The sequence below is a fragment of the Phodopus roborovskii genome, unplaced genomic scaffold, assembly GCF_943737965.1.
Source record: "Phodopus roborovskii unplaced genomic scaffold, PHOROB, whole genome shotgun sequence".
NCBI classification, from domain to species: domain Eukaryota; kingdom Metazoa; phylum Chordata; class Mammalia; order Rodentia; family Cricetidae; genus Phodopus; species Phodopus roborovskii.
Window position 1 is genome coordinate 4406395 of NW_026126487.1, and position 25758 is coordinate 4432152.

At 40.4% G+C, this 25758-nt stretch overlaps 2 protein-coding genes across 2 annotated transcripts in view; one reads left to right on the plus strand and one right to left on the minus strand.

Moving 5' to 3' along the window:
- Positions 1–25758, minus strand: part of LOC127230009 (carboxylesterase 1D) — a 392242-nt gene that overhangs the window by 270284 nt on the left and 96200 nt on the right. The gene's annotated exons all lie outside the window — the stretch shown is intronic.
- LOC127230030 (liver carboxylesterase 1-like) lies at positions 5032–21511 on the plus strand. The gene is given in 9 exon segments (XM_051195157.1): positions 5032–5113; positions 5511–5701; positions 8309–8449; positions 9475–9555; positions 10051–10198; positions 17101–17232; positions 18430–18502; positions 21222–21273; positions 21275–21511. Coding segments are annotated over 9 exon segments (1032 nt in total). The 3' UTR covers positions 21407–21511.

Here is a 25758-nt window from a genome sequence, read left to right on the forward strand (position 1 = left end):
TTCCCTCCCTCTTCCCCAACCAATAACCTGTGTTTTTACTATCTCCTCTTCCATTAAGATCTTCCTTCTCTTTCCCACCAACGGGTATTTTCCTAGTTTTCTGAATCGTATAGGTAGTCCAGGTCAAACACACTAATATACACATGAATGAGGACATATGACATTTGTCTTTCTGGATCTGGGTTACATTACTCCGAAAGATTATTTCCTGCTTCATTCATGTACCTGAAAATTCCATTTTTTTAAATAGCTGAATGAAATTCCATTGCATATAGGTACCTCATTTTCATTATCAATTCATAAATGATGGACATATAAGCTGTTCCTATATCCCAACTATTGTGCATAAAGCAACTATGAACATGAATGGGGATGTGTCTGTGTAGTAGAAAATAGACCATTTTGTCTATATACCAAGGAGTTTACATATCCAAAAGCCATATGAGAGCTCAGCTGCTAATGGGGGGGGATGGTGCACTGATGGAGGAAGAGCCCTTCAGGGAAGCAGGATGGTGGAATATATGTAGTATGAAAGTAGAAGAGGGTACTTGTAGAGAGAGGCGAGAACAGAGGTCCTGGCCCACTCTCAGGTAAGATAAGACCACGTGGAAATACTTAGATTAATAAAAATGGGTTAATAATTAAGACAGAGCTTAGCCGATAAGAAACTAGTACCTGACCAAGAGCATATTATCAAATACAGAGTCTGTGTGTTATTCGGGGCTGGTGCCATGGTGGGTCCAGGCCAGCAAGAAATACCTTACTCCTAACAGGGACTAGCTGGGAAAAATAGAGATGATAGGGGTGGGGCAAGAAGTACACTGTGGGCACTCTAATGACACATCTAAGAAAATGCCTTAATGAAACCATCTCTTTAATGTTCTTTCAAAAGACATTGTACAGCTTCTAACTCTTAGTAAGAAGGTTGTTTGTAACAGCTAAAGCACTAGAAATAATGCTGTGTTTCTTCATTCATTTTCACAGATACAGGTGGGAAGCAGAAAAGGTTCAGGGTTCCACCCTAGAAGACTAAACTCATAGCAGCTAGATGCCGTTTTTCCCAGTTTCTTTCCTGTGGAAGAAATGCCAGACATTTTAGCAAATGCTTAAGAATAAACAGATTATTGGATGGAAAGAGATTAGAATACAGAGGGTGGAGTTGGTTCACTGTGGGAACAGCCCTTCTCCAAATGCCTGCTCTGCAAGGCAGTGTGTTCTCTCATAAGGTGGTGTGCAGTAGCACACAGGAGAGCTTGCCAGAAATATTAAAGACAATTCAGACACTAAAGGAGACAGAATAGAATTTAACGTTATTTACAAGCACAAGACCTTAGAACTCTAGGAAATACAGACGTAGGAATGTTAAACTGTAGATCCAGATCTTGGAGCTGAGAAGTTTGGAGGCCTTGAGTTGTTCTAAAATCTCCCATCCCTTTCTGAGGATGCCAGATCAAAGCTTCCCCTGTGTGAAGGCAACTGCCTGCTATACCAGTCTCTGCCTTTGGGAGGCTCACAGAACACTGAGGTTTGACTGGCACAGGGACAAATGTTATGTAAGAAGTCCTTGCGTTAGTTTATGGGCCTCTGTTATCTGAGAGTTGAGCAATGACTATGCAAAAAAAAGAGTACAGACTAGGTGGTAGTGGCTTAGAGGTCCCTTCCACTGGACACCCAGAGAGCCCTTGGCAGGGAATTTTTGTCTGCTTATCTTATGCAAATTGGCAGAGGAGGCAGGATTTCCAGGAATGGCCAAAAGCTATGGGGTAGAATCAGCATATTCCCTCCAAGCTCAAGCACAGGGCACCTCACTGGACCACTTATGGTCCTTTCATTATGTGGCTCTGGGCTTTGGTCCTGACTTTTCTCACTGCTTGCCTGACTCAGGGTGAGTACACTCTGACAAACTACTAGTTACACATTTGAAATTCTTTGTTTTGGGCCCTGGCTTATGGAGATATGAAAGACCCTCGGAGAGCATGGACCCTGGAAGGCGGCCCCCCCAAATCACTCACGAGAAGCAGTCTTGGTGCAAAAGCATGAGGTCTTTTATATTCCAGTGCACTGGGATCCACAGCCATACTCCACGTGGGGTAGGGGACTAGGAACCTTTGATACAGGGTTCAGACAGCTTTTATAGGGTTCCAACAAAGTCCGCGCATTACAAACCAATCATCTCAATAGCATCCAGTGTGGACCAATCAATTTGAACTATCCACGCCTGTGCTTTGCCCAGGAAGTCTGCTTTCGCTAGGGCTCCTGGGTAGTGTGGCAAGGCTCATTTTCTGTTCTCATTCACTCACAGGTCAAGAATGACCTTTTGCCTACTCACTGCTGGGGGCAGAGTCTAGGGAAAATTAGGCTAAATTTTTCCATCCTTACAGATGCATGTGGGGAATGGCAAAACAGGCCTAGTTTCTCTGAGGTGTTTGTCTTTTCTGTTTCAAGCCTCCTAGATACTGGTACTGGGGTCGGGAGGGGGTGTTGGGGAGTGGCAACAGGGGAAGTACAAACATTCTAAGACCCTCAACTTCAGATCAGAGGCAAAGGAGGGCATAGATAACCTCCTGCCTCTACATGGGGAGTTAATTTGCTTCCTAGTCTTAGTCTAGGTGTCATGGAGCATAGAGAAATAATTAACCAAAGTATTGAAAGCATAAACATTAGTAGCAAGACACAGAGATGAATCATAGCTCCGTGTCCTGTTCTTGGGAAAGGTACTATGTTTTGTAGTGTCCAGACTTCCCTGTTTCTAAAATAAAGATGACAACAGCATCTTCCTCATTTAACTGAATGGAAGTGAGATGAATGGTTGTGCCCATAGCAACCGAGGAGATGGAGAAAAGGGCTGATTTAAAATGCAATGTGATCCTAGATGGTTTGACATGTAAAATCATGCCAAGAGCAACTGGCCATTCAAAAGATGATTTATGACTGAGAAAAGGGGTACACTAATGTGGTGAAATGGAAAGGAAGGTCAGGGGTCAGTCATAAGGCTAAGGCAGTGGAAACAGGTGAAAAAGATATTTGTCTTGATTTACCCTAAAAAGAAGATAAGGAACAGAGAACAGTGGTTGGTTAAGGTTATTTCAGGGAGTTCAGGAATGTAAAGGTTATGCCTGTTTTTCTGGTACCTAGTTTTAAGTGATTAAGACAGGTCAGTGGTATTCCAGGATAGAAGACCCAGATAAGTATGTGTCTAGAAGGTTGGACCCCAAGAGTCACAGTTCACCCCAATAAACGGAGCTTCAAATGTGAAAGCAACAGGTGTGGAAATCACATCCATGGTCAGTACAGGGGTGCAATGTGATGCTTTGGCAACCATCTGTGCTGCTTTGTGGAGAGGGACTGAGGTTTGCAGGAGAATGCACTTACCCAAGGTCTTCTGGATTATGCCCAGCTCTGCCTTACCTGCAGAATCTACCACATGTTTCCCCATTAAGGACAGTGGTAGCACTGACATTTCTAGACTTGATCTGCTCTCTGGCTGTGTGACATTTTGAGAGGCTGGAAGCAGAGTGTGAAGCAGAACGAGAAAAGGCTCAAATTTGGAGTTGAACACTCCTGTGCTGCTGTTTTCTCTGGCAATGCCCACCTCATTTTGTCTTCAGGAAGTTCATCCAGGTTGTTTGCAATTCCTGATTCCTCATTTATAACATGGCCTCGATAACTCCTATCTATGAAGGCTTTTGAAGAAAACTGTGAGATTTGGAAAGTGTGTCTGTCTATATTAGGTGGTCACTGTGCACACACTCCATATTACATGGCTGGCAGCATCAGTACCTCCATCTGTGCCTCCTGTCTCATATGCTCACTTTGCTACTCAGAGCAGTCAAGTCTCCACACACTTCAATCGGGTGGCAAATGATCTTGAGTTGACAGAGGCCACACCTAATAATTGTAGCTCAAAATTTACCCTCCTTTTCAGAACTCTTGGAAAGCTCTCTCCCCTTCTCCCTGATGTCTCTAGTGCTGTGTCCTTCTCCTGTTATGGTTCTCAATCTCACAATAGCTTTTTCCTGTGTTTATGCTTTGAATCGTCCTCATTTTGCCACACTGGTCCCCTATGGTACAGACATCCATCATGTGTACACTCACTTTCAGGTGGATAACTTAGTGCCCATCACTGACCACTTTCCAGATCTCTTCATTATTCTTTCCCCTAATTATAAAATAGTATTCTATTATAGATGTGTTGGAGTCACACAAAATAGCAATGCTGCTACCCATGGACTTTCCAACACACATGCTTGGCAGGAAAGGCATCTCCTAAAAAACAAAGGGAACAAGCATAAGATTTGTTATTACTAAACCGAGGCATGGACATGTTCCATTTTAATTCATTTAAAAATATTTTTGAGATTATAATTATCACAAAATTTCTCTCTTCCCTCCCTGAAACCATACTATATAACTGTACTTGTTCTTTTTCAAATTCATAGTGTCTTTTGTGTTAATTATTTTTATGTACACACACACACACAATCCTATATACATAACTACAACTAGATCAGTATGTATATTACTCTTGTGTATCATTTTAGAGCTGACTATTTCATATTTGATAACCAATGTTTTGCCTGTCCATTGGGAAGACTATGTCTCCACTTTTAGTATTTAATAGTTTCCTGTAGTTATTTTGTAGGGTTAAGGCCTCCTGGATCTCATATTTTATTGTTTGAGAATATTCATACATGCATATAATGCTTTTAGTATTTAGGTACACTCCATTCCATATCCTTTCTCTTCTATTATTATAAACATTTTTATTCCCAACCTCATTTACTTCTAAAAAAAAATAAAACAGTAGTTCCACTTGGTCTCATTAACTACTCTCAGTACATACGGGGGTGCAGGGCCATTTACTGCAGCAGGCCTCCTAGGACCCTCATTCCTAAAGAAACGTAGCTAGTGCTCTCCTAACAGTCATCCATTTCCAATGGTTCCTCAGCTAGAAGTGGGACCTGGTGATGCCTCCTATATCCACACTTGTGTGGTTGAGTGAAGAAGACAGGACTAGAGCATGGCTTAATGATGGTTCTACACATTATGCAGGCACCACCCAGTGGACAGCTGCAGTATTGCAGCCCTATCAGGACAACCCTGGAAGATACTGGTGAAAGGAAATCTTCATAGTGGGCAGAATGTGGGGCAGTGCACATGGTATTAGAGTTCATTAGGAGGGAGAAATGGATAGATGTGTGACTGTTCACTGGTTTAGTGGGTTGTCAATGAGTTGGAAATAGTGACTAAAATATCTGGGGAAGAAGCATGTGGCTAGGTCTCTCCAAATGGGCAAAACATATGAAGATACTTGTGTCCCCATGGAAATACTCAACAAAAGGTGATTTAAGCTGAAGAGGAGTTCAGTAATCTCACATGAGATTAAGTGGAACCTTATAAAACTGAGCTGAATTACTCAAGGTCACATGTCTAGAAAGTGACAAAGCCTAAATGGAATCCAGTCTAACCTTTCTCTTCTGATATGTCCTCATTTTCTCCATCATCCACAGGGCACCCATTCTCAGCACCCGTGGTGAAAACAGTTCATGGCAAAGTCTTGGGGAAGTACATCAGCTTGGAAAGATTCAAACAGCCTGTGGCTGTTTCCCTGGGAGTCCCCTTTGCCAACCTCCTCTTGTGCTCCACCACAGCCTGCAGAGCCCTGGAGCTTCATGAAAAATGTGACCTCCTACCCTCCTATGTAAGTGTCTGGGGTGGGCCTCAGTTTCTTTAACTAGAGATGTGGACTTAGTGTGGTTTAGGAAGGAGTCAAAGCTATCTTCTGATTGGCTGGCTATACTTTCTTTTTAAATTTTAATCATTTTTTCTATTATTGAAAACAGATTTTTAAATTCAATATATTCTGATTATGGTTTCTCCCATTCTAACTCCTCCTAGTTCCTCTTCATCCCCCTTTTCCTCTGGAGGCACACCCTTTCTGTCTCTTGTTAGAAAACAAACAGACATCTATGGGATAACAATAAAGTACAATAAGATAAAACAGAAACAAACTATGTGAAATAGGATAAAACAAACAAACATAATAAAAAGAGCCAAAGAAAAAGCCCGAGTAACACCTATAGATACAGAAACATGTGTTCATACTCAGGAATCCCACAAAAACAAAACTGGAAGCTAGAATGTGATTGCATTTGAGGAGTAGAATGGAAACCAAATAGAGCAGAATCCTCTTAAAGTAGATACACTATAAAGGTGATCTAAATAAACTTGCCAAGTAACAGAGGAGATGGAGCCCAACTGGACATCTCTCATAACCAAATGAAGACTCCAGTTCCAGAAAGGTTACAGCTATTCCAGTTCTTCTCTAAAGGGGTCCGATGTGAACCATAAAGCAACCCAGGCTATTTGTTGCTCTCCATAAGCTGATAGGAAGGTCCTATTGCTGAAGACAACACCCACATAACTCACTGAACATGGAGAAGTTGAGCTGATTCCTGCATAGAGCCCTCACCCCTTCAGACTAGCGTTCCTGCTAGTGGAAGGTACTCTGCACACTCTCAGAGGAGAAACATAAACACCAAGCCAGCTACAAACCGTTCTGAACAATGGCATCTGCCTGCAGGATATTTTGTTACAAAAGTGGCACAAAGCTTGTGGGAGTGACTAAGCAAGATCTGACTTGATTTAAGGTCCACTGTGTAATATGGAACCCACAACCAACACTACTTGGGTGACCAAGAACCAGAGACTTGTTAGTCCAGGGACTTAAGATACAACCAAATACTACTGTTCTACAAAAGCAATGTAGTAATAAAATTACTCCCAATGACATTCTGCTGTCTTCATAGATCAGTGCTATTTGCTCAGCCATCATCAGCAAAGCTTCCTCCTACAGCAGATGGGAACAAATACAGAGCCCCACAGCCAGACAATTTGCAGAGTGAGAGACTTTGGGATACTCAGCCCTAAATGGAATGTCTCCATAAAACCCCTCACCTCTGAGCTCAGGGAACCCTGTGGAAGAGGAGGTGGAGAGAGTGTAAGACCCAGCAAGGATGGAGGACACAAAAGGCAACAAGGCTTTCAAAACACAGAACGACTGACATACATGAGCTGACAGAGACTATGGCAGCATTAACAGAACCCAAACAGGTCAGGTCTGCACTAGATGGGGTCCTACAGTTGAAAGAAGTGGGCACACCCCCATCCCTAACCCAGAAGCTATCTCCAATCAATAGCTATTTACAAATGAGAAAACAGTCTCGATGAGGAAAGAAACCACTTTTAGTGGTAGGCTCCATGCCCATGGTAGATGACCATAGCAAATTGACTGAATGGCATCTTTGGAGGTTCTTTGTCTCATAATGCTTTGTTAGAGCTTTGCATATTTAGTTAGTTTGCTTACCTTACGGAAGGACCCTATATGTAGGAAAGACTTCAATCAATGATTTTTGGAGGTTGTTTGACTCATAATGTTTTGTTGGAGCTTTATTTGGTTAGTTACTTAGTTTACCTTACAGGTATGGAAATAAGTTATAGAGGAACAGGGCAGAGGAGGCCCAGAGAACTGCAATGCCCACCATGGGACCACAGCATAGGCAAGGGATTCTCAGGTTATGGCAGGATGGAAACAACAAGCAGTAGGTGTGGCAGCAGGAGCATGAAGCTTAGAGTTCACAGCTTGAACTGCAAGCATGAAGTAGACAGTGTACTTTAGAAGTGATGAGGCTTTAAGCTCTTAGATCTCCCTGCAGTTGACATACTCCCTTCAGCAAGGCCACAATATTTAAAACTCCCTAAGCAGTTTCATAAACTGAAGACAAACTATTTATTTAGGGAATATTTAAACCACACACACACACACACACACACACACACACACACACACACGTATATCATTTATAAATCATAATATATATAATTACAAATTATATGCAATTTATATACATATATAAAATTCTATATATATTATATATTTATATATAATTAATTATTATATTACATTATATATAAATAATTAATATAAATATATAAATAATTTATATATTATTTATATATACATATGTGTATATATACATATATGTAAAATTATATATATATACATATATATATATATATATTATTTTGCTTAAGACCAATACCCATTACCTGCCACTATTGTTTCTGGCTCCCCTGGCACAGTTATATTTTTAGCAATTCATAGACTTGCTCCAATTTAGGACCCTGACTTCCTGTGGCCACAGCCATTGAGTCTGTGAGTTGACCAAGCTTTGAGACAAATAGAAAGCAGATTCTGATGTTACCTGGGGAAGGGTAATCTCAGAGATAGCATTTTTATCTTCCCTAGAGCTACCCTTTCCTTCCCACTGTGATTGATGGAATGGTGCTGCCAAAGACACCAGAAGATATCCTGGCTGAGAAGAATTTCAACACTGTCCCCTACATGGTGGGCATCAACAAGCAAGGGTTTGGCTGGAGCATGCAAATGGTGAGAACATACACATCTCTTAGTGGTACCCATACAGCCTCAGCCCATACAACCCACCTTTATTTTTGTGCATCCTTTCTCATCACAGTCTCCAACCAGCCCAGAAAAACTGTCACAACTATCATATTTCCATGGACACATTCTCCAGAATGGCCTGACTCTCCTCTGGGAAGACCCTGGAAAATCCTCTCCCTAGATACTATCATTCCTTAAGGAATCCTAAAATTCCCAGGCTGGGTGTGACTGTAGAGATGACAGTGAGGCAGATGGACTAACAAGGGTCATCTAGGGAGAAGAAGGAGGAGGAGATTCAGGATGGAGAATGTAACTTCCACTATCTGTAACTATTGGGTTGTATAGATTTTCATGGATGTTCCTGGTACTTCATTATTGAGATCCATAAAAATCTCTTCAGACTGAATTAAAGGTAAAGAAGGATGGTTGTCTTTCATAGCTCAAAGAAAAACTCAGCCACTAAGCCAGTGAGCTGCATATTATTTTTAAAGAGTTTTGCAGGCAGGCACTGAAGAAAGATTAGTGTCATGCTAGGGCTCTGGGATGGTCTTTAGCTGATGGAAGCTGTACAAAAATAGGATCAAGTTTCTTAGAAGAGACATTTGATAGGGTCTAGACACACAGAAGTTGTTGTAGCTCTACCTGCAAAAGAATTGCAGTGGTTGACCTGACTCTGGCTTCTACAGATCCCTATGATGTAGGTCAGGACTTGTGTTCTCCTTGTAGTCCCAACACTTGAATACCTAGCCTGAATCCTAGCCTGAATACCACTCATTCACTGAAGGATTACTGTGAGTTTCCTTTAAATAAATTATATATAGTATAAATGTACTATATATAATAGCTAACATGTAATAAATGTGAAATGTGCATTCTCTTCAAACGTGGAATTTCACATGTAACAAGGCCTGGTAAAGGAGTTTCCTTCTATATTGGTTTGGTTGTTTGAACTTTTGTTTCTCCCTGTTAATTCCATGTGATTCACAAATGTTAATCATTGCATTTAACAGATGATAGGTTTTCCACTTTCTGAAGACAAACTGGACCAGAAGAGGATCGCTTCCCTTCTTTGGCAGTCTTTCCCAATCCTTGTAAGAATTTAGAGAATCATGAGACTCAGCTGAGAAGCAAATAATTGTGGGTGCCTGCCTTCAGACACACCAAGTCAGTGGCTAAAAGTACTTATACCTGTGTTTCTGCCCCTGTTTTCTGGTTTGCATACTGTAGTACAATGAAAAAATTCATTTGTCATTTTTTGCTTAAAAATTCCAGTATCTGGAACATATTGTTGAGAAAAAGATTCCTTTGGAAAGCTAGCAAAAGATGGAAGCTATCACCAGCAAAAATCAGCATATCTAGGGGTTCTGTAGCTAATTCTTGTGAGGCAAAGCAGACAAGTGGGCCCCACAATATTTATGAATTTTGAGTGCTTTGCCTTCTGACACATGGGCTGCTCCTTTCTGTAGGTCACTAGATGTTCTGGGCTGGTAGGCTAAAGAAAATGTTACTGACAAGCAAATCTCATGAGCTTCTTTATCCCCTTTCCCAGAAATACTTTTCTCTCATCACTTTCTGGTCCATTTTAGAACATCTCTGAGAGTCTGATTCCAGCTGCCATTGAGAAATGTTTATCAGGGACAGAGGACTCCATCAAAAAGAAAGACCTTCTCCTGGACTTAATGGGAGATGTGATGTTTGGTGTCCCATCTATGACTGTATCTCGTGGCCACAGAGGTGAGTCTTGGTGTTGTATGGGAGGGGGATACAGGCTCACCACTTAGGCCTCTGAAACACCTACCTCTGGAAATAGTAAGCTATCAAATCTGTGGAAGTTCAGGCCTCAAAGTCTGGTTCCCTGTTAAGAGTATGTTTTTTCTGCCAGCCTGGGCTCTCCGCCTTGTTTGTCCCAAATAACACACAGAGACACTGTATTTGATATAATGCTGTAGGCCAGTTACTTGTTTTTTATCAGCTAGCTCTGTCTTAAATATTAACCCATTTCTGTTAATCTAAGTATTTCCACATGGTATCATCTTACCAGAGAGATGGGCCAGCATTCTGCTCTCTCAGTCTTCCATCTTGAATCTCCAACCTCCTTCTTCCTCTCTCCTCCTAGTCTCCTAGTCCCACCTATCTTGCTTTCCTATTGGCCAACCGTGCTTTATTCATTAACCAATAAGAAAAACATATTTACAGAATGACATCTCCCATCAGTTCCCTATGACCTATAATCTTTAGTTTCACTTGTATCAGTAGGAACCTATGAAAAAAGTGCTTACGAGCAGTTTAATCTAGGAGATAGAAAACCATAGAGGGGTGAAGTAACATTTAGAAAAGAGAGGCCAACCTAGGGAATTGCCTAGCATGTGACCAACTTAGATAGTTGCAGCTTAGGGTTTTCTTAAGGCTTTTCTCTCCCAGAAGCAAAAGAGCTGTATATACTCATCTCTTATTGGCTAAGGGCTCTTCCACAGGGATTGGTAGGTTTATGACATAGTTGCCTATTGCAAACATGAGCACAGTCATCAATATCATTATAGGGGAAGGGCATCTAAAGTAGCCCCCCCCCACTCTATTGCTTAGATTCTTAGTTGGGGTCATCCTTGTGTATCCCTGGAGATATCCCTAGTGCCAGATTTCTTGTTAAGCACATAATGGCTCCCTCTATTAAAGTATCTCTTTTCTTGCTCTCCCAATTCCACCATACTGATCCCTCATGTTCTCCTCCCCCTCCCCTTCTTCCCTGCTCTTTCTCCTACTGTCCCCCCCCTTCCCCAAGCCCAGCTCAAGGGCACTTACCTTTCCATGCTCTAGTATTTGACATGCTTGATGCTCTCCCATTCACCCCACACAGTAAAAGTAACAGTTTCCTTTTTAAGGTTAAACACAACTCCACTGTCTACACATCTGTGTTTTCCTTGTCCTCTGATATTGATGGACACAGTTGATTCCATAATGTGATTATAGTGCATGGTGCTGCAGTGAACATAGGGTACAGGCATCTCAGAAATCTCTTCCCAGATATTGGAAGCAAACACCCAGTAGTGACACTGCTGGGCAATATTGTGGCTTTGCTCTCAGTCTCTTAGGAACTCCACATCACTCTTCATTCATCACGACAGTATTTAAAAGATTCCATTTTCTTTACATGTATCCTACAATTTTCTATTTTCACTTCTCGATGAAATCTATTTGGATCATGAGAAAAGACCTTCATTATTATTTTAAGTTGGATACTTACAAGTCTCCCTCCATCTCCTCCCAGATACTCTGTCTTGAACCATCTATGAACCATGAAAACTAGCAGCATCGAATGATATGCATAAAGGTGCATAAGTAGCACTCACACGTCAATAACAACCAATGACAACAAAAAACTGTCTAACTGAACTTAACTCTCACTCATCAGGAGTGAACTCATACCTGGTACTGGAAACCTAGCCAGCTTCCAAGGGCTACTGATATCAGGGACCTGAAGAAAGAATCTACTGTTTATTTCCACATATATGTCTCCCATTACAAATTAGTATTCCAGGCGTCTGGCCTTTTTTTTTTTTTTTTTTTTTTTTTTTTTCATTTTGATTTTATTTATTTGCTTATTGCTACTGATCATTTGAATTGCTCATATGATTTTTGAGTAGACACATGCCATATAGAAAGATCTCAAATAGCTTTCTCTTCCAATGGCTGTCTCCACACACTGCTATTGGTTTCTTTGCTGTGAAGAATTGTTTAGTTTAATATTATCCCATTTGTCTGTTTCACTTGTTATTCATAATGTTGGTGCTAAATCTAAGCAACTCTTTTCTGTGGCAAGAATTTTTGGTTTTCCTTTATGATTTCTACTTGTAATTGGGGCTTTCTGAACTTATATTTGTCTTTTCTCCATTTTAGCTTAATTTATGAATGTAGAAATCTGGTTTTCTCAACATCATTGACTGAAGAGAATGCTTTATCTTATTCTATATTCTTGCCACCTTTGTAAAACAGCAGTCAGTACCTGTCTGTGTTCTGGTCTTCATTATATCTCATTGTTCGATGTATGCACATGGGTAAAGCAACTACCACACTGTTTAGTAACCATGGATTCAGAATGGAGTTTAAAATCAGGCAGTGTGCTAGCTCCAGCTTTGTTCTTGCTCATGATAATCTTGATGACACAATTTTTAGGTAATTTCTCTCCTTTGTATGAGGACAAAATACACTGGAATTGGAGCTGATAGTTTATTAAACTAATAAACCACTGTGAGTACTCTGGATATTTTAAATGCAATCTTTAACACCAAAAGCAGGAGATGTCTTTGCGTACATTTTTACATTTGTGTGTTCACTTTCTTTAACCTATGTGCTGTACTTTTAAGCATTCACTGGTAGTACCACCTGGATTAAATTTAGTATTATTTAGTTCTAATTAGTAAAATTAGTATAGTCAAGTGACTGCCAACATTATGTAGATTTCTCCAGGTATATATGAATTGCACAAGATGTCTGTTGCTGGCATTGATGTAGTCCAGTTGGATGACTGACAACCCTCCAGTTCAGTAAGAGTTCAGTTCAGCTAATGGAGGGGTAGAACGCTCCCATCAATTCCCATATTTGCTAATTTATAGAAAGTTATCATCAGGAAGTTCTCCTTCAAAAGAACTAAATAGAATGTGACCTTACCAGGAACAGTGATCACAAAGATTTTAACAATTTATCACTTGCCCAAGGGTCCAGGGAGGCTTGGGTCCTCCTAACAGCCTCTGTTCCTACTCAGTTACTTATTCTTATGCATGTATTTGTCTATAGTAATTTCTTATGACAGATTCTGTCTCTGTGGCCTCCATTGTAGTGTTTCCTCTTTCATTACTGGTTTTGAGTATTCAAATTGATTTAGATCTTCCCTCTTCTGTGGTTACTAGGTTTATCGGTTTAGGGTGCTTTTTGTTTGCTTGCTTTGGTTTTGGGGTGTTTTGTTTGTTTGTTTGTTTGTTTGTTTCTTTTCTTTTGTCCTGTTTTAAAAAACAAAAACCCAAATCAGTATTGATTAACTTCCTTATTTTTTAAAATATCAAACTTCTCCCTTTATCTTTGACTTTGTTATTTCTTTGAGCTTTCTTTGAACTTTGGTGTGTACTCTTAGGTTGTTTGAAAATTTTCCTCTCTTAATCAGGTGTTTATTGCTATTAGATTTCCTTATAGTTGCCCTCACCAGCTCAAGTCACTATAGTTTGTGTCAAAACTATTGTTGACAAAAACTTAGTCTACACAATTCTGTATATTTGTGCTTAGTCTCTTTGCCTCAGTATGTTATCAAGTCTCCCACTGCTTGTGAATTTTCTTTCTGAATGATCTGTCCATTGTTGTAAATGTGTGTATTGTAGAGCAGTTTACTGTGGTAGTCATTACACCCTGTCTCCCCCTTCTCAGCCTCCACTGTTTGTTCTATAAACTTATGAGCCCTGATGTTGTGTCTGTATTTGTCATTGTTATGTGCTATGGGTGATTTGACCCTGTCATCAACATGATGTCTTTATCTGTTTCTTCTGAGATAAGGCTTCACACTGTAGTTCAGAATGGCCTAGAAACTACTGAGTATCTCTTGACAGCTCTCTAGTCCCTAGTAATTCTTCTCACTCAGCCTCCAAAGTTCCTAGAGTACAGGGGTGAGCCACCTCATTATGTCCAGCTCATTATGTTTTTGAACTCAGACTGTGTGGTCTAATGTAACCACTGCTACCATTCCTATTGTTTAGCTTCCCCTTCAAATTCCATCCATTTCCCTCCCTTCTCTTCCAAACTTCATTTGCTTTAAGATAATAAGCCTGTGGACCTTGTATGTTTAAAAATCCATTCAATCCATCTCCTTGATTTCATAATTTGTATTGAAAATAATTTTTCTTCAAAGATTTAATTATTGTTACTTTGGTAATTCTGTTATAGTTCTTTTATAATTTTGTCTTCCTCTTTCGGTACCTTTCCTTGTGGTTTTCTACTTTTCTGAAGGAGTATGCCTTTAGTTTGGGGTTATGGATTTACTGAAGACTTTTGCTTTGTGTCTACCATAAATTCTACATCTACCATTGTACTTTTACAGGTATGTTATTTCCTTTTGTGCTTGTGTGTTTGCCATGTACCCATGCCAGCATGTCAAAGTGAAAGTCAGAGTGGCAGTCAGTTCTCTTGTTCCATCATAGGAATTCTAGGAATTGAATTCAGGGCTTCAGTCCTGAGCCATCTCATTTACCCCTAGTATAATTCTAACAGCCTATAGTAAGCTGGTAAAAGTGTAACTTTGATAACATAAATGTTAATGGCCATAAGATCCTGAATGCTCCCTATCTCCTCTGATAATATGATTACTTTATGACTCTACCCTTTAATGAACACACACTTTATATCTTTTATGTAAAAATTTATATCAATGGATGGCTGCTTATTTTAACTCTACTTGAGGGGTTATCTCAGCTATAATCATTAGCATAATTTTCTGTTGACTCTTTGTATTATGTAGGGTAAAACTGTATCCATGTCTACACTACAGTCCTAAAGTGTGCCACATGTGATTCATTTTATAGCACTGACTGTCACATGTTTCATGTTATGTATGTTGTCTTGAAGTTTCAACTTAAAGAACTCTCTAGCCATTCATGTAAGGCAGCACCAGGGGTAACAAGGACTGTAGCTTTTGATTGTCATGGAAAGTTGCTATTTTCTGCTCATTTTGAAGGCTCATTTCCTGAATGCAGGGCTCTAGGGTGGTGATTCATTTTCTTCTGCCTACTGCCAGTCGGCCATGCTCTAGAGGAAGCCATGCATCCAAGAATATTTGGAAAGCACAAATTTCATTTGACTGGTTAAAAAAAAAATAAGGAAATTGAGTGGGTAGGAGCAGTAGGTCTGGGAGCAATTAGAAGTGGGAATGAGTATGATCAAAACACTTTGCACAAGTTTTTGATGAACTAATAAAAATAAAGGCAAAAGCATTTGTTTCAAACAAAAATGTTTACAAATATCTTCTGCTGTATGCTTCCTAAAATATGTTCTCATTCAAAAAGTTCTCTGCACAGTTACAATCAGAATCCCCTTTCTAAAATGTCTGTGCAACACGGGCAAGGTTAAACTGTCTTTCTAGGAAGTGCTACTTGACCTTGGAGCACTGTTTCATAGGTGGATTGCAGAGTCACAGGATTGCCTAAAGCTATGGTGATAGAGTTGTGAGTTAATTAAATTATTCCTTATCCTATATTGTGATAAAACATGTTGTTATCATCCACTCCTATGCATGGATATCTCATGGTCTAAAGTAATGACAATGTATTTAATGTACACAAAATTCCCTCAAACGCATGTATGATGAAGGAGAATAATAAATGTATAAAGGTGTATGTGTGTATATGTAGTTGTAAATATACATATACATACATACATACATACATACATACATACATACATACATATATCCTGCAATAGAGTAGGAACATTTTCTGGTAAAATAACACATATTTCAGCATTTTGAATTTTTCCACTATGTCTAATATGTGGATATTTATTACACTATTATGACTATTGTTGAATCCCTCACCTCAGGGATCAGGGACAATTGTTAAAGAGAAGGCAGAAAGATCCTAAGAGGCAGAAGGGATGGAGGTTGCCAAGGAAACAAGGCTTCCTAAATACAACAGATTTGATGTACTAGTAAGCTCAGAGTCTGTGGCAGCAGAGGGTCTTCCCAGGTCCAGGGCTGCGAGGGCATGTGGACATAGTACTGCTTCTCTAGCCCAGAAGCTATCTCCAATTCATAACCAGTCTCAAAGGAAAACGTAGTTTTGTTCAACAGAGTCTCACTCAGGATACAATCAACTCTTGAGGGTAGGCCCGATGTCCAGGCAGACGACAAAGACAATTATGGAGGGTCTTTTTTTCCACATAATGTTTTGTCTGGGCATTTTTGCTTATATATTATAGTTTCCAATTTTGTGTTTTTATGGAATTTCTGTGTGTGAGTGTCTCTGTGCCTGTGTGTGTTTCTTGTGCTTTCTTTGGCTCTTCTTTTTTCCTGCTCATTTGTTTGTTCTGTCCTACTCTTTTCTCGTTTTCTAATGAGAGGAAGAAAGAGATGCTGTGCATTTGGCTTGGTGGGGAGGATCAGGGAGGAGTTGGAGGAGGGGAAACTGATCTGAATATGTCCGGAAAAAAATCTTTAAAAAACGAACTTGTACTCAGCTAACAATGAAGTTAGAGATGAACTGTGCACCTCCAGTTTTATGGAATCATTCCATCTCAGCATGGATTCTTCTTTATGTGTCATCATTTCCTTTACTCTTATCTGAAGAGCTGAGAAAAACCCTGGGAGTGCCCAGAGCTAGGCTGGATGAAAGACAACTGTGAGGCTATAGATCTTGGAATCAGTAAACAGGTGTCATGACTGACACTCATCCCATGCAGTCACTGCATCCATTCACTGTTCACTCAGTAAGTATCTTATTCAAGTCCTAGGTCAACATCAACCAGCTGTGCAGCCTAAGCAAGTCACTGGGCCATCCTAAATCTATTCCACTAAAGAGTGGTTTCAACTACAGGGCATAAGGCCTAGATACCATCCAGGTATGTGTCTGTAAATATGAATTGTGCATGAATCCATGTCTCCTCAGATGCTGGAGCTCCCACCTATATGTATGAGTTCCAGTATCGCCCAAGCTTTGTATCAGACATGAGACCCAAGACTATGATAGGGGACCATGGTGATGATCTCTTCTCTGTATGGGGAGCCCCGTTTTTAAAAGGTAATATCTCTTTTCTGATTGTGCCCTTGGTGATCTGATGCCTGTGTTTGGGTTTTGGCTTTATGACCTTGAGGAAGTTTTTCCTTTAAGACTGGCTTTCTGACTCTCTGTAACAGGGCTCAGCTGTGGAACAATACCCAGCCTTTCTGCTTCTTCAGTACATGTGATGGGATTGTGTTACCCTAGGCATAGTCATTCTCAGAATCCTGACCTGTGACACAAATAAGAGAATTGGAAAGTCATTCACATGCCCTACATTATGGCAAGAATGTCAGTATTTGATTTTACTTCCATAAATATTAGAAGAGTTAGAAAATTTTCTTAACCTAAATAAGGCTTAGCATGTTCCTACCCATCTAGATATCTAATATATAGCATACATTTAAATGAGCTTAATAATATGATACTTAGCGATCCTTTCACAAAGGTCTTCAATACCTTTTTTTTCAACAATTGTATATAATGTATGACCTCTGGCGTATCATTCATGGCACCCTAGTTTCTCTAGGAATCTCCAGTTTTCACTGTTTTCAGATTCTATAAAGAGTTGTATGTGTAGGACATTGAAAATAGACGTAAGGGCCAGCAATACTAGTGGCAAAAATGAGGAAACTGAGTCTTGTTGCCATTGGACCCCAATGGGAATGGTTGTCAAGCAGGATAATATGAGTGATACATGCAGAGATCATCTGGAATATTCCTCTAAACTTTACATCGAGGACACACTCACCCAGCTCTTTTTTAAAGGCAGGTTTTGGCTCAGTGACTATTCAATAAAGCTAAGGGTGCATTTCTCCCCCTCACATATTAACCAGGCCTGACCCCATTTGTCCCTTAGAAATCAGGGTAGATCAGACCCCTTCAGGCTGATATGTTCATAAACAAGACTAAATTTATTAAATCTGTTTAGATTCTGCTGCTGATGATCATTAACCACATCTTTTTAAATCTGTTTTTACTTCTTTTTTAATTTTATTTTTAATTTTTTTAAAAATTAAAAACAATCTTGCTTTACCTATCAGCCCCCCCTTTCCCTCTCCCTCCCACCTTCTCATGCCCCCCAACCCACCTCCCAAGGATAGTGAGGCCTCTCATGGGGTTCATCAAAGTCTGTCACATCATTTGGTGGAGGGCTTAGGTCCTCCTCCATGTTTCTGCATCTTAAGTGGGTAATTTTTAAATTTATTTTCCTCACAGAGGGTGCTTCAGAAGAAGAAACCAATCTCAGCAAGATGGTGATGAAATTCTGGGGCAACTTTGCCCGGAATGGGTAAGTCTGGTGGCAGTGATGCCAGGCCTGAAGGTATGGTGCAGTTGGTCATACCTATTAGGAAGGGGTAATTTTCTAGTGATTGAGTAATCATCCTTCTTCTGTCCTTGTGGTAATAACATTCCAACAATGAGAGCTAGCTTAATCTGGTATGTAGTTGTGATGAGATTTGTGTGATACTTCAGCTTGAGTTGAGAATGTGAACTTTGACTCGGGCCAAGTTGTTTCCATTTTGACTGTTGTGTCTGTTAACTTTAGTGTCAGAACAGAGCATCATGTGGGGAGCATATGTTAGGTCAATGTTCCTTATATCCTGTTGCTTGTGAAGGGGGAAAAGGACCAGGATCCTAACACAATCCTCAGAGGCAAGTCTCTCATGATCAGCCTCCTCCAACAAGTCCTTCTTTATTATTTTTCTGCCATGTCCCAATGGCACCATCAGGTGGGGATCAAGGCTTCAATCCATGAGTGGGTAGTACTAACTTCTACATTACAACTTGCCTATGATACTAGAAGCTCATATCCATATCAAAATCTCATCTCCACAAATTCCCAACTTCTTACCACTTTTAATATTGCTTTGATGTCAAGACCCAATGACTTCCTAGTCTCAGGTAAACCATTGCCATGAGAATCCACTCAAATAAAGAAGTAACAAATTCCAAGATGTCAAATATTCCTATTCTAAGGGAGGAACATGGAAATAGCAATGAGAAATCAAACCAAAGAAAGTCCAGAATCCAAAAGATAGAATTTAAATCCTAAATTCCTTTTTGAATATCCAGGGATCTGTTGACATACATGAGCTCTGAAAAGCTTGGAAGTACATTTTCCTAAGGCCTTGCTGCCTGTACCCTCTGAGGCCTCTCTTGGATTCTGTGTATAAATGAATAAAACATATGGGTATAAAATATGCTCATATAGCTGAGTATTTAGTCACCAAGGAATGGGATTCTTGCTAGGATTAGAAGGATTTGGAGGTGTGGTCTTATTGAGGGAAGTGTATCATTCCTTCAACAAGGTCTTTGAAGCCCATGCCAGACCCAATCTCTCTAAATGTGGATCAGGATGTAGCTTTTCAGCTACCATTCTGGTTCTATGCATGCTGCCATACTACTGCCACAATAATAGACTAAATCTCTGAAACTGTAAACAAGGCCCTAGTTAAATACTTAATTTCATAAGAGTTGATTGGCCATGGTGTCTCTTTATAGCAATAGAACAATGACTAAGACAAACTTGATCTACTCATGACCTGGATGTTTACTAGGCACATGTTCCAAGTCCTGGCATTTTTAACTTACTTGGGTCTCCATCAAAATGTCACTTTATTCTCATAGTTTCATGTGTCATGCTCTTAGGTTTCCTACCACACACTTGATGGCCTCACATGCTTTCATTCAAAATCTAGGTAGCAACCTTGATGACCCCATAAACCTTGCATTTCACATGCCTGCAAACCCAGTGTCATGGGACAATGCCAAGATATAACTGTAACTTGAGATGTAGTTAGGCACCATGGGCCATTGGCTGTAAAGCTTCTGGGTATATGAACACAGGGAAATTAGCCCTACAGAATCAATTCTTTACACTTTACTGTAGACAAAGTTATACCTAATGACATAACCTCACGCAATATCTTAAAACAAGTGATAACCTTGTGATGGCCCATCTTGTAGATTCCTGAGACATCCTCAGATAACTTCATCTTTTTATTTTATCTTTTAGAAGACTTGCATCTTCCTATGGTAGTGATGTTTATTGTGAAAAACTAAATCTTTCAAGTCTTTATGCTGTGATTTTCCCCCTTAAATCTCCCTGTAAATGTAATCAAAATAAAAAAAAAAATACCCTGACATTGCCTGGGAAACTGATACTGTTGATCAAGTACATCAGTTTCACAGTCCCCATCTCTGAAATCAATCACCCTATCAAAAAAGCTTGGGGCATGGACAAATGTAAATAGAATGAACACTAGTCAAGTTCCTCATAAAGGCCCCATTCCCATCTGAAATGTTATATCCTTGGCTTCAATGTCTTCTTTCCATTTAGAACCTACTAGAATCCCCTGCTAACTCCATTCTGAGTTTCATAGAGCCCTTACTCCAAACTTCCAAATTCCTTCACAAACTGTTAAAAAGTATTCCATACTGAAACACCTGCTTAGTCACAGGGTGATCCACACCTCAGAAAGTTTTAGGTGTTTGCCTTCAAACACTTAGACAAAATTCCTAATGTTTATCATCTTAAAGAATGGAAGTTTTCCTGAGCTCTGAGTTTCCCTTGGACTTTTCATTTGTGGTAAGTCAGAGCATCATGGTAGGAGCACTTGGGAGAAAATGGCTTCTGGTCTCTTAGCCATCAGGAGGCCATGATATGAAGAGTGAAATCAAAGCCTTCATGATGTTTTTTTCCAAGTATGCTGCACACTCTATTCCACTAGCTTCCAGATTACTATCAACCTGTAACACATGAAGATTTGCAGAAAATGTAATATCTAACTCATAACAAGATGAGAAAGGGAGAGAGACAGACAGACAGACAGAGAGAGAGAGAGAGAGAGAGAGAGAGAGAGAACTTTCCAGGAGACAGAGACCTGTCCATCTGTGGATGGTTATGGTTTCTTGGCATTGATAAGCTAGGACATCCTTGCACATCTCCAAGAACCATGGGGACAGCACAATTTATTTGGAACTTTCCTTTTTTATTCTGTTCACAGGAATTCCAATGGGGAAGGGCTACCCCATTGTCCACAGTATAAACAGAAGGAAGGGTTATCTGCAGATTAGAGTCCCAACACAGTCATCCCATAGGCTTAAAGACAAGAAAGTTGCCTTTTGGACTGAGCTCAGAGCCAAGAAAACTGCAGAAAGAACAACCCAGAGGGAACATTTTGAGCTTTGATCAGGAGGCACATGTTTGAGAGCCTGGATCCAAGAAAAGGGATATGCCACAGAAGTTGTTGCCAAAATAAATCATCTTGTTATTGAGAACATAGAATCATGCGGCATGCTGTACAATAAGGAAAGACAACAATTGTGTAGCATACTATACAAAAGTAATAAGAGAAATGTTTAATTTTATGCTCTCAATTTTGTTTTGTTTTGCAAGACAGGGTTACTCTGTAGTCTTGGAGCTGTCCTGGTACTCACTCTGTAGATCAAGCTGGCCTTGAATTCATAGAGATCTGCCTGTCTCTGCTGGGATTAAAGGCATTTGTCACTGCTCTCAATTTTTTAACATCAAAAAACTATTCCTCTGGAAATCAAACCAAAGACTTTGTCTTTTTCTGAAGATGAATCTATGGGCATTAGAAAGGGATATATGGAGATTGAGATCCAGCATTATGAGATGCCACCTCCACAGGGTGTAGATGGATGATTGACTGTCCTGCTAGTAAAACAAATAAGCACACTATGCAAGAGATGATAACTTTGTTATATAAAATAAGTTTAATTTTAATTTAAATAAAAATTTATTTTAAAAAAATGGCTTGTGCTTGTATTTTATTCAATCTGGACTGCCTTAGCAAGCTATACAGACTTGGTGGGAAGCAGGGCTTACTTAATACAGATTGTTAATTTTTTTCATTTTGTTTTATGGAGCCTGATCATCTAAGCTCATGTTGTCACTATTGTTAATTTTCTTTCAAACCTTCTTTCATGCTTTTCTGTAGGATCCCCAATTCATTCCCCTATACATGTGGTGAGTCCACTATGCACACTTACCAGTGGTATCACTTTGAATGCCCTAGATTCCTTCCATGAGGACATCAATCAGATTGGATTAGCATCCACCACAGTGGCTTTATTTTACTAATATATCACACAGTCACATTAGAAGGTTTGAGGAGAGTTTACGAATACCTCAACTCTTAGCAGATACATAGTGATTTGATCTGGGGATATATGTTCTTCATCTTACAATGGTTGTCTTGATTTAAAAAAATGAGACAAGCATTGCAGTGGGAATTTATTTAGAGAGATAGAGGGTTGGTGATAAATAATGAAAAGGAAGGAAAATGGACAGTGAAGGCCTTCTTATTCAGTGAGCTAGTGCTGTGCGTGATCAGGGTCAATGCCAAAGGAAAAAGTGCAAAGGAGTGTCTCAAAGCTACTCCACAAAGAGAAGTTAGGGTAGTTCTTTGACTACTCTAGTTAGTCAATTACTAAGAGTCACACCAGGATTAGAGGACAGTAGATGAACTTGTTCTGCTTCAGGAAGCTTTCCATCATGAGTAGACAGGAGGTCCTGGCAGGCAGAACTCACACAAGAGCACTGGGGTTGCATGGTTCTACGATGACTGCCAGTAACTGATAGCACCAACACTACCATTCTCATTCTGAGATCTGTGAAAGAAGCTGTGGGGATGTGTTTTTGCACTCCAGCTTAGGTGAGAGACTAGAGACAAAACTAACAAAATCCCTTATGCTACTGTGTAAAACTACTTGCACTATACCTGTACTTGTCAGAAATGGCTACTCCAAAACACATGTATATGTTACACACACAAACACACAGACACACACACACACACACACACACACACACACACAGAGAGAGACCGCATACACACTCTCAACAAATAAATTCTACATATAAATAAATTGTGCCTATAAGTGTGTGTGTGTGTGTGTGTGTGTGTGTGTGTGTGTGTGTGTGTGTTTATGTGTGTGTGTGTATAAAATAGAGAGTAATTTCTTGGTTCTGGGAAACCCAAAACACTCTGAATTACAGAGTAGCTGTCAGGCAAGTGATTACGGAGGACTCGGGTACTGACACTTTGTAATCTCCCTTGTCTCTTCAGCTCACAGTTTCAGGTTCTAGCAGGATGTAAGGAAAGTCCTGTATGGAGAAAGCTCTCCTGGCTCTTCACTATACTGCACAATGCTTGGGGACAACCTTCTTCCAAATGTCACTCTACTCCATTAGGCACAACTAAATCCATGTCTCCAGGTAAATGCCAGGAGACCTGGGTCTTAACTCCTGGATAAGCAGGGCTTTTCCAGAAAGGACTCTGCACTGGAAGAAAAATCAGCTTTCAGTGTTCCATTATCCAGCCAGTGTCTCTCGCTGGAATCCCAAGGCTTTAAGCCATCTATCTGACTCCCTGACCCCTCCATATGGTACTCCGTTACATCCTTCCTTGAGGTCTGAAAAACACAGCAGAAGCCAGTTGGAAGGCTTGTGTGGGTACCTATTTGAGGAAAGGTAGATAAATTACCAGGAGATGGAAGCTTCCCCTGATGTCCCACAGTTAAGTCATAAGTGTACTTTTGGCATCAAGGCACAGCGGTCAAGACTATAGATCCATAGCCCCACAGGTTTTGTTCAGCCTTGGCTTGTTGTCTTATGTGAAGTGATCTAGGGCCAGTCCCTCATCCACACTGACCCTCAGGACACACTATTGAGAATCACTGGGTTATTCTAAGTGCATACAAGACACTGGGATCATAGTTTGGCAATTGCAAGCTCTCAAGAAATATTTAGCAAAGGAATATAAGGATGGATAAGAATAGAAACTTTAAATAAATAGAAAGCACACACCTTTTTTTTTTTTGACCTCCATTGCCAGGCCTCTCCTAGAGGTGAGTCTGGGACCAATTTGGTTGGAATGCCCCCCCCACGGGAAATCCCAGGATTGGCCCTGGATCTGGCTCCCCCTGTGTCCTGTCCACATCGAGAGCGCTCCTGGTGCTCTGATACACACCAACTCACCCCCACCAAGAGCCTGCATTCCCTCTACCCTGTGCCCTACCCTGCCCACCATCCCACTGCTCTGGTTGAGCACTGGGACATATGGTGGAGCCAACAATCCTGCCACCTTCAGGGAACTTCCTGGAGCTGTTCTGAGCACACTAGTCCTGCCTATCCATGCAGGACCAACAGGAATCCACACCTGCCTGGTCTCTGACCCACACAGCTGGTCCTCTACTGGAGATACCCTGGCCCTTCCCAGAGATCAGCCTATCCCCTTGGGGCCATCCTGAGCCCCTGCAGGCTGGATCCTTGACCCTCATCACCCAGCTTCTGCTAAAGAGGCCACAGCTGGAGAGTGCCAGGCCCAGGCTAGATCTGCCTATCAGCCTATCGGAGCTTGGAACTTACTGAGTTCCAGCCTTCAGGATCTTTGACCCCCATTGCTAGTCTACTGATAGAGCCTGATCTTTGACCCCCATAGTCCGACCTCAGCCTGAGGAGAGACCTCCTAGAGAGCTTGGACCATACAAAGCTACAGACATTGAACCTCTGTCCCTCCTAAGCCCAACTGGGGAGTACGAGAGAGAGAGAGAGAGAGAGAGAGAGAGAGAGAGAGAGAGAGAGAGAGAGAGAGAGAGAAAGAGAGAGAGAGACCCCACCTACACCTACTGGAAGAAGCAATGGGAAGAAGGCAATACAAGAAAATACCTAAGAATAGAAAGACAAGCATAACACTACCAGAATCTAGGGACTCTACACCAACTAGACCTGAACACGACTTAAAAATTATCATCATCCTTCTGCTGAATACATGAAACACATCTAAGCTTCAAAGATAGACATTACCTCAGGGTAAAGAGTTGGGAAAAGATCTTCCAATCAAATGGACCCAAGAAACAAGCAGGTCTCCTAATATCTAACAAGTTAGACTTCAAACCAAAATTAATCAAAGAGGTGAAGATGGTCATTTCGTATTCATCGCAGGAAAAAAACCATCAGCACAAAGTTTCAATTCTGAACATCTATGCCCCCAATACAAAGGCATCCACATTCGTAAAAGAGACACTACTAAAACTCAAAGCTCACATAAAACCTCACACACTTACAGTGGGAGATTTCAAGACGCCACTCTCACCACTAGACAGGACCACCAGTCAGAAACTTAACAAAGAAACAAAAGAACTAACAGAAGTTATGTGTCAGTTGGATTTAACAGACATCTATAGAACATTCCATCCAAACACAAAAGAATATAACTTCTTCTCTGCTCCACATGAAACCTTCTCTAAAATCGACCACATACTAGGTGACATAACAAACTTCAACAGATACAAAAAAAAAAAAAAGGAATAGTCCCCTGTATCTTATCAGACCACCATTCTTTAAAATTGGAATTCAACAACACAAATTGCAGAAACCCTACAAACTCATGGAAACAGAACAATGTGCAATTGCACCATTCCTGGGTCAAAGAAGAAATAAAGAAAGAAATTAAGGACTTCTTAAAATTCAACGAGAATGAGGACACAACATGCCCAAACTTATGGGACACCTTT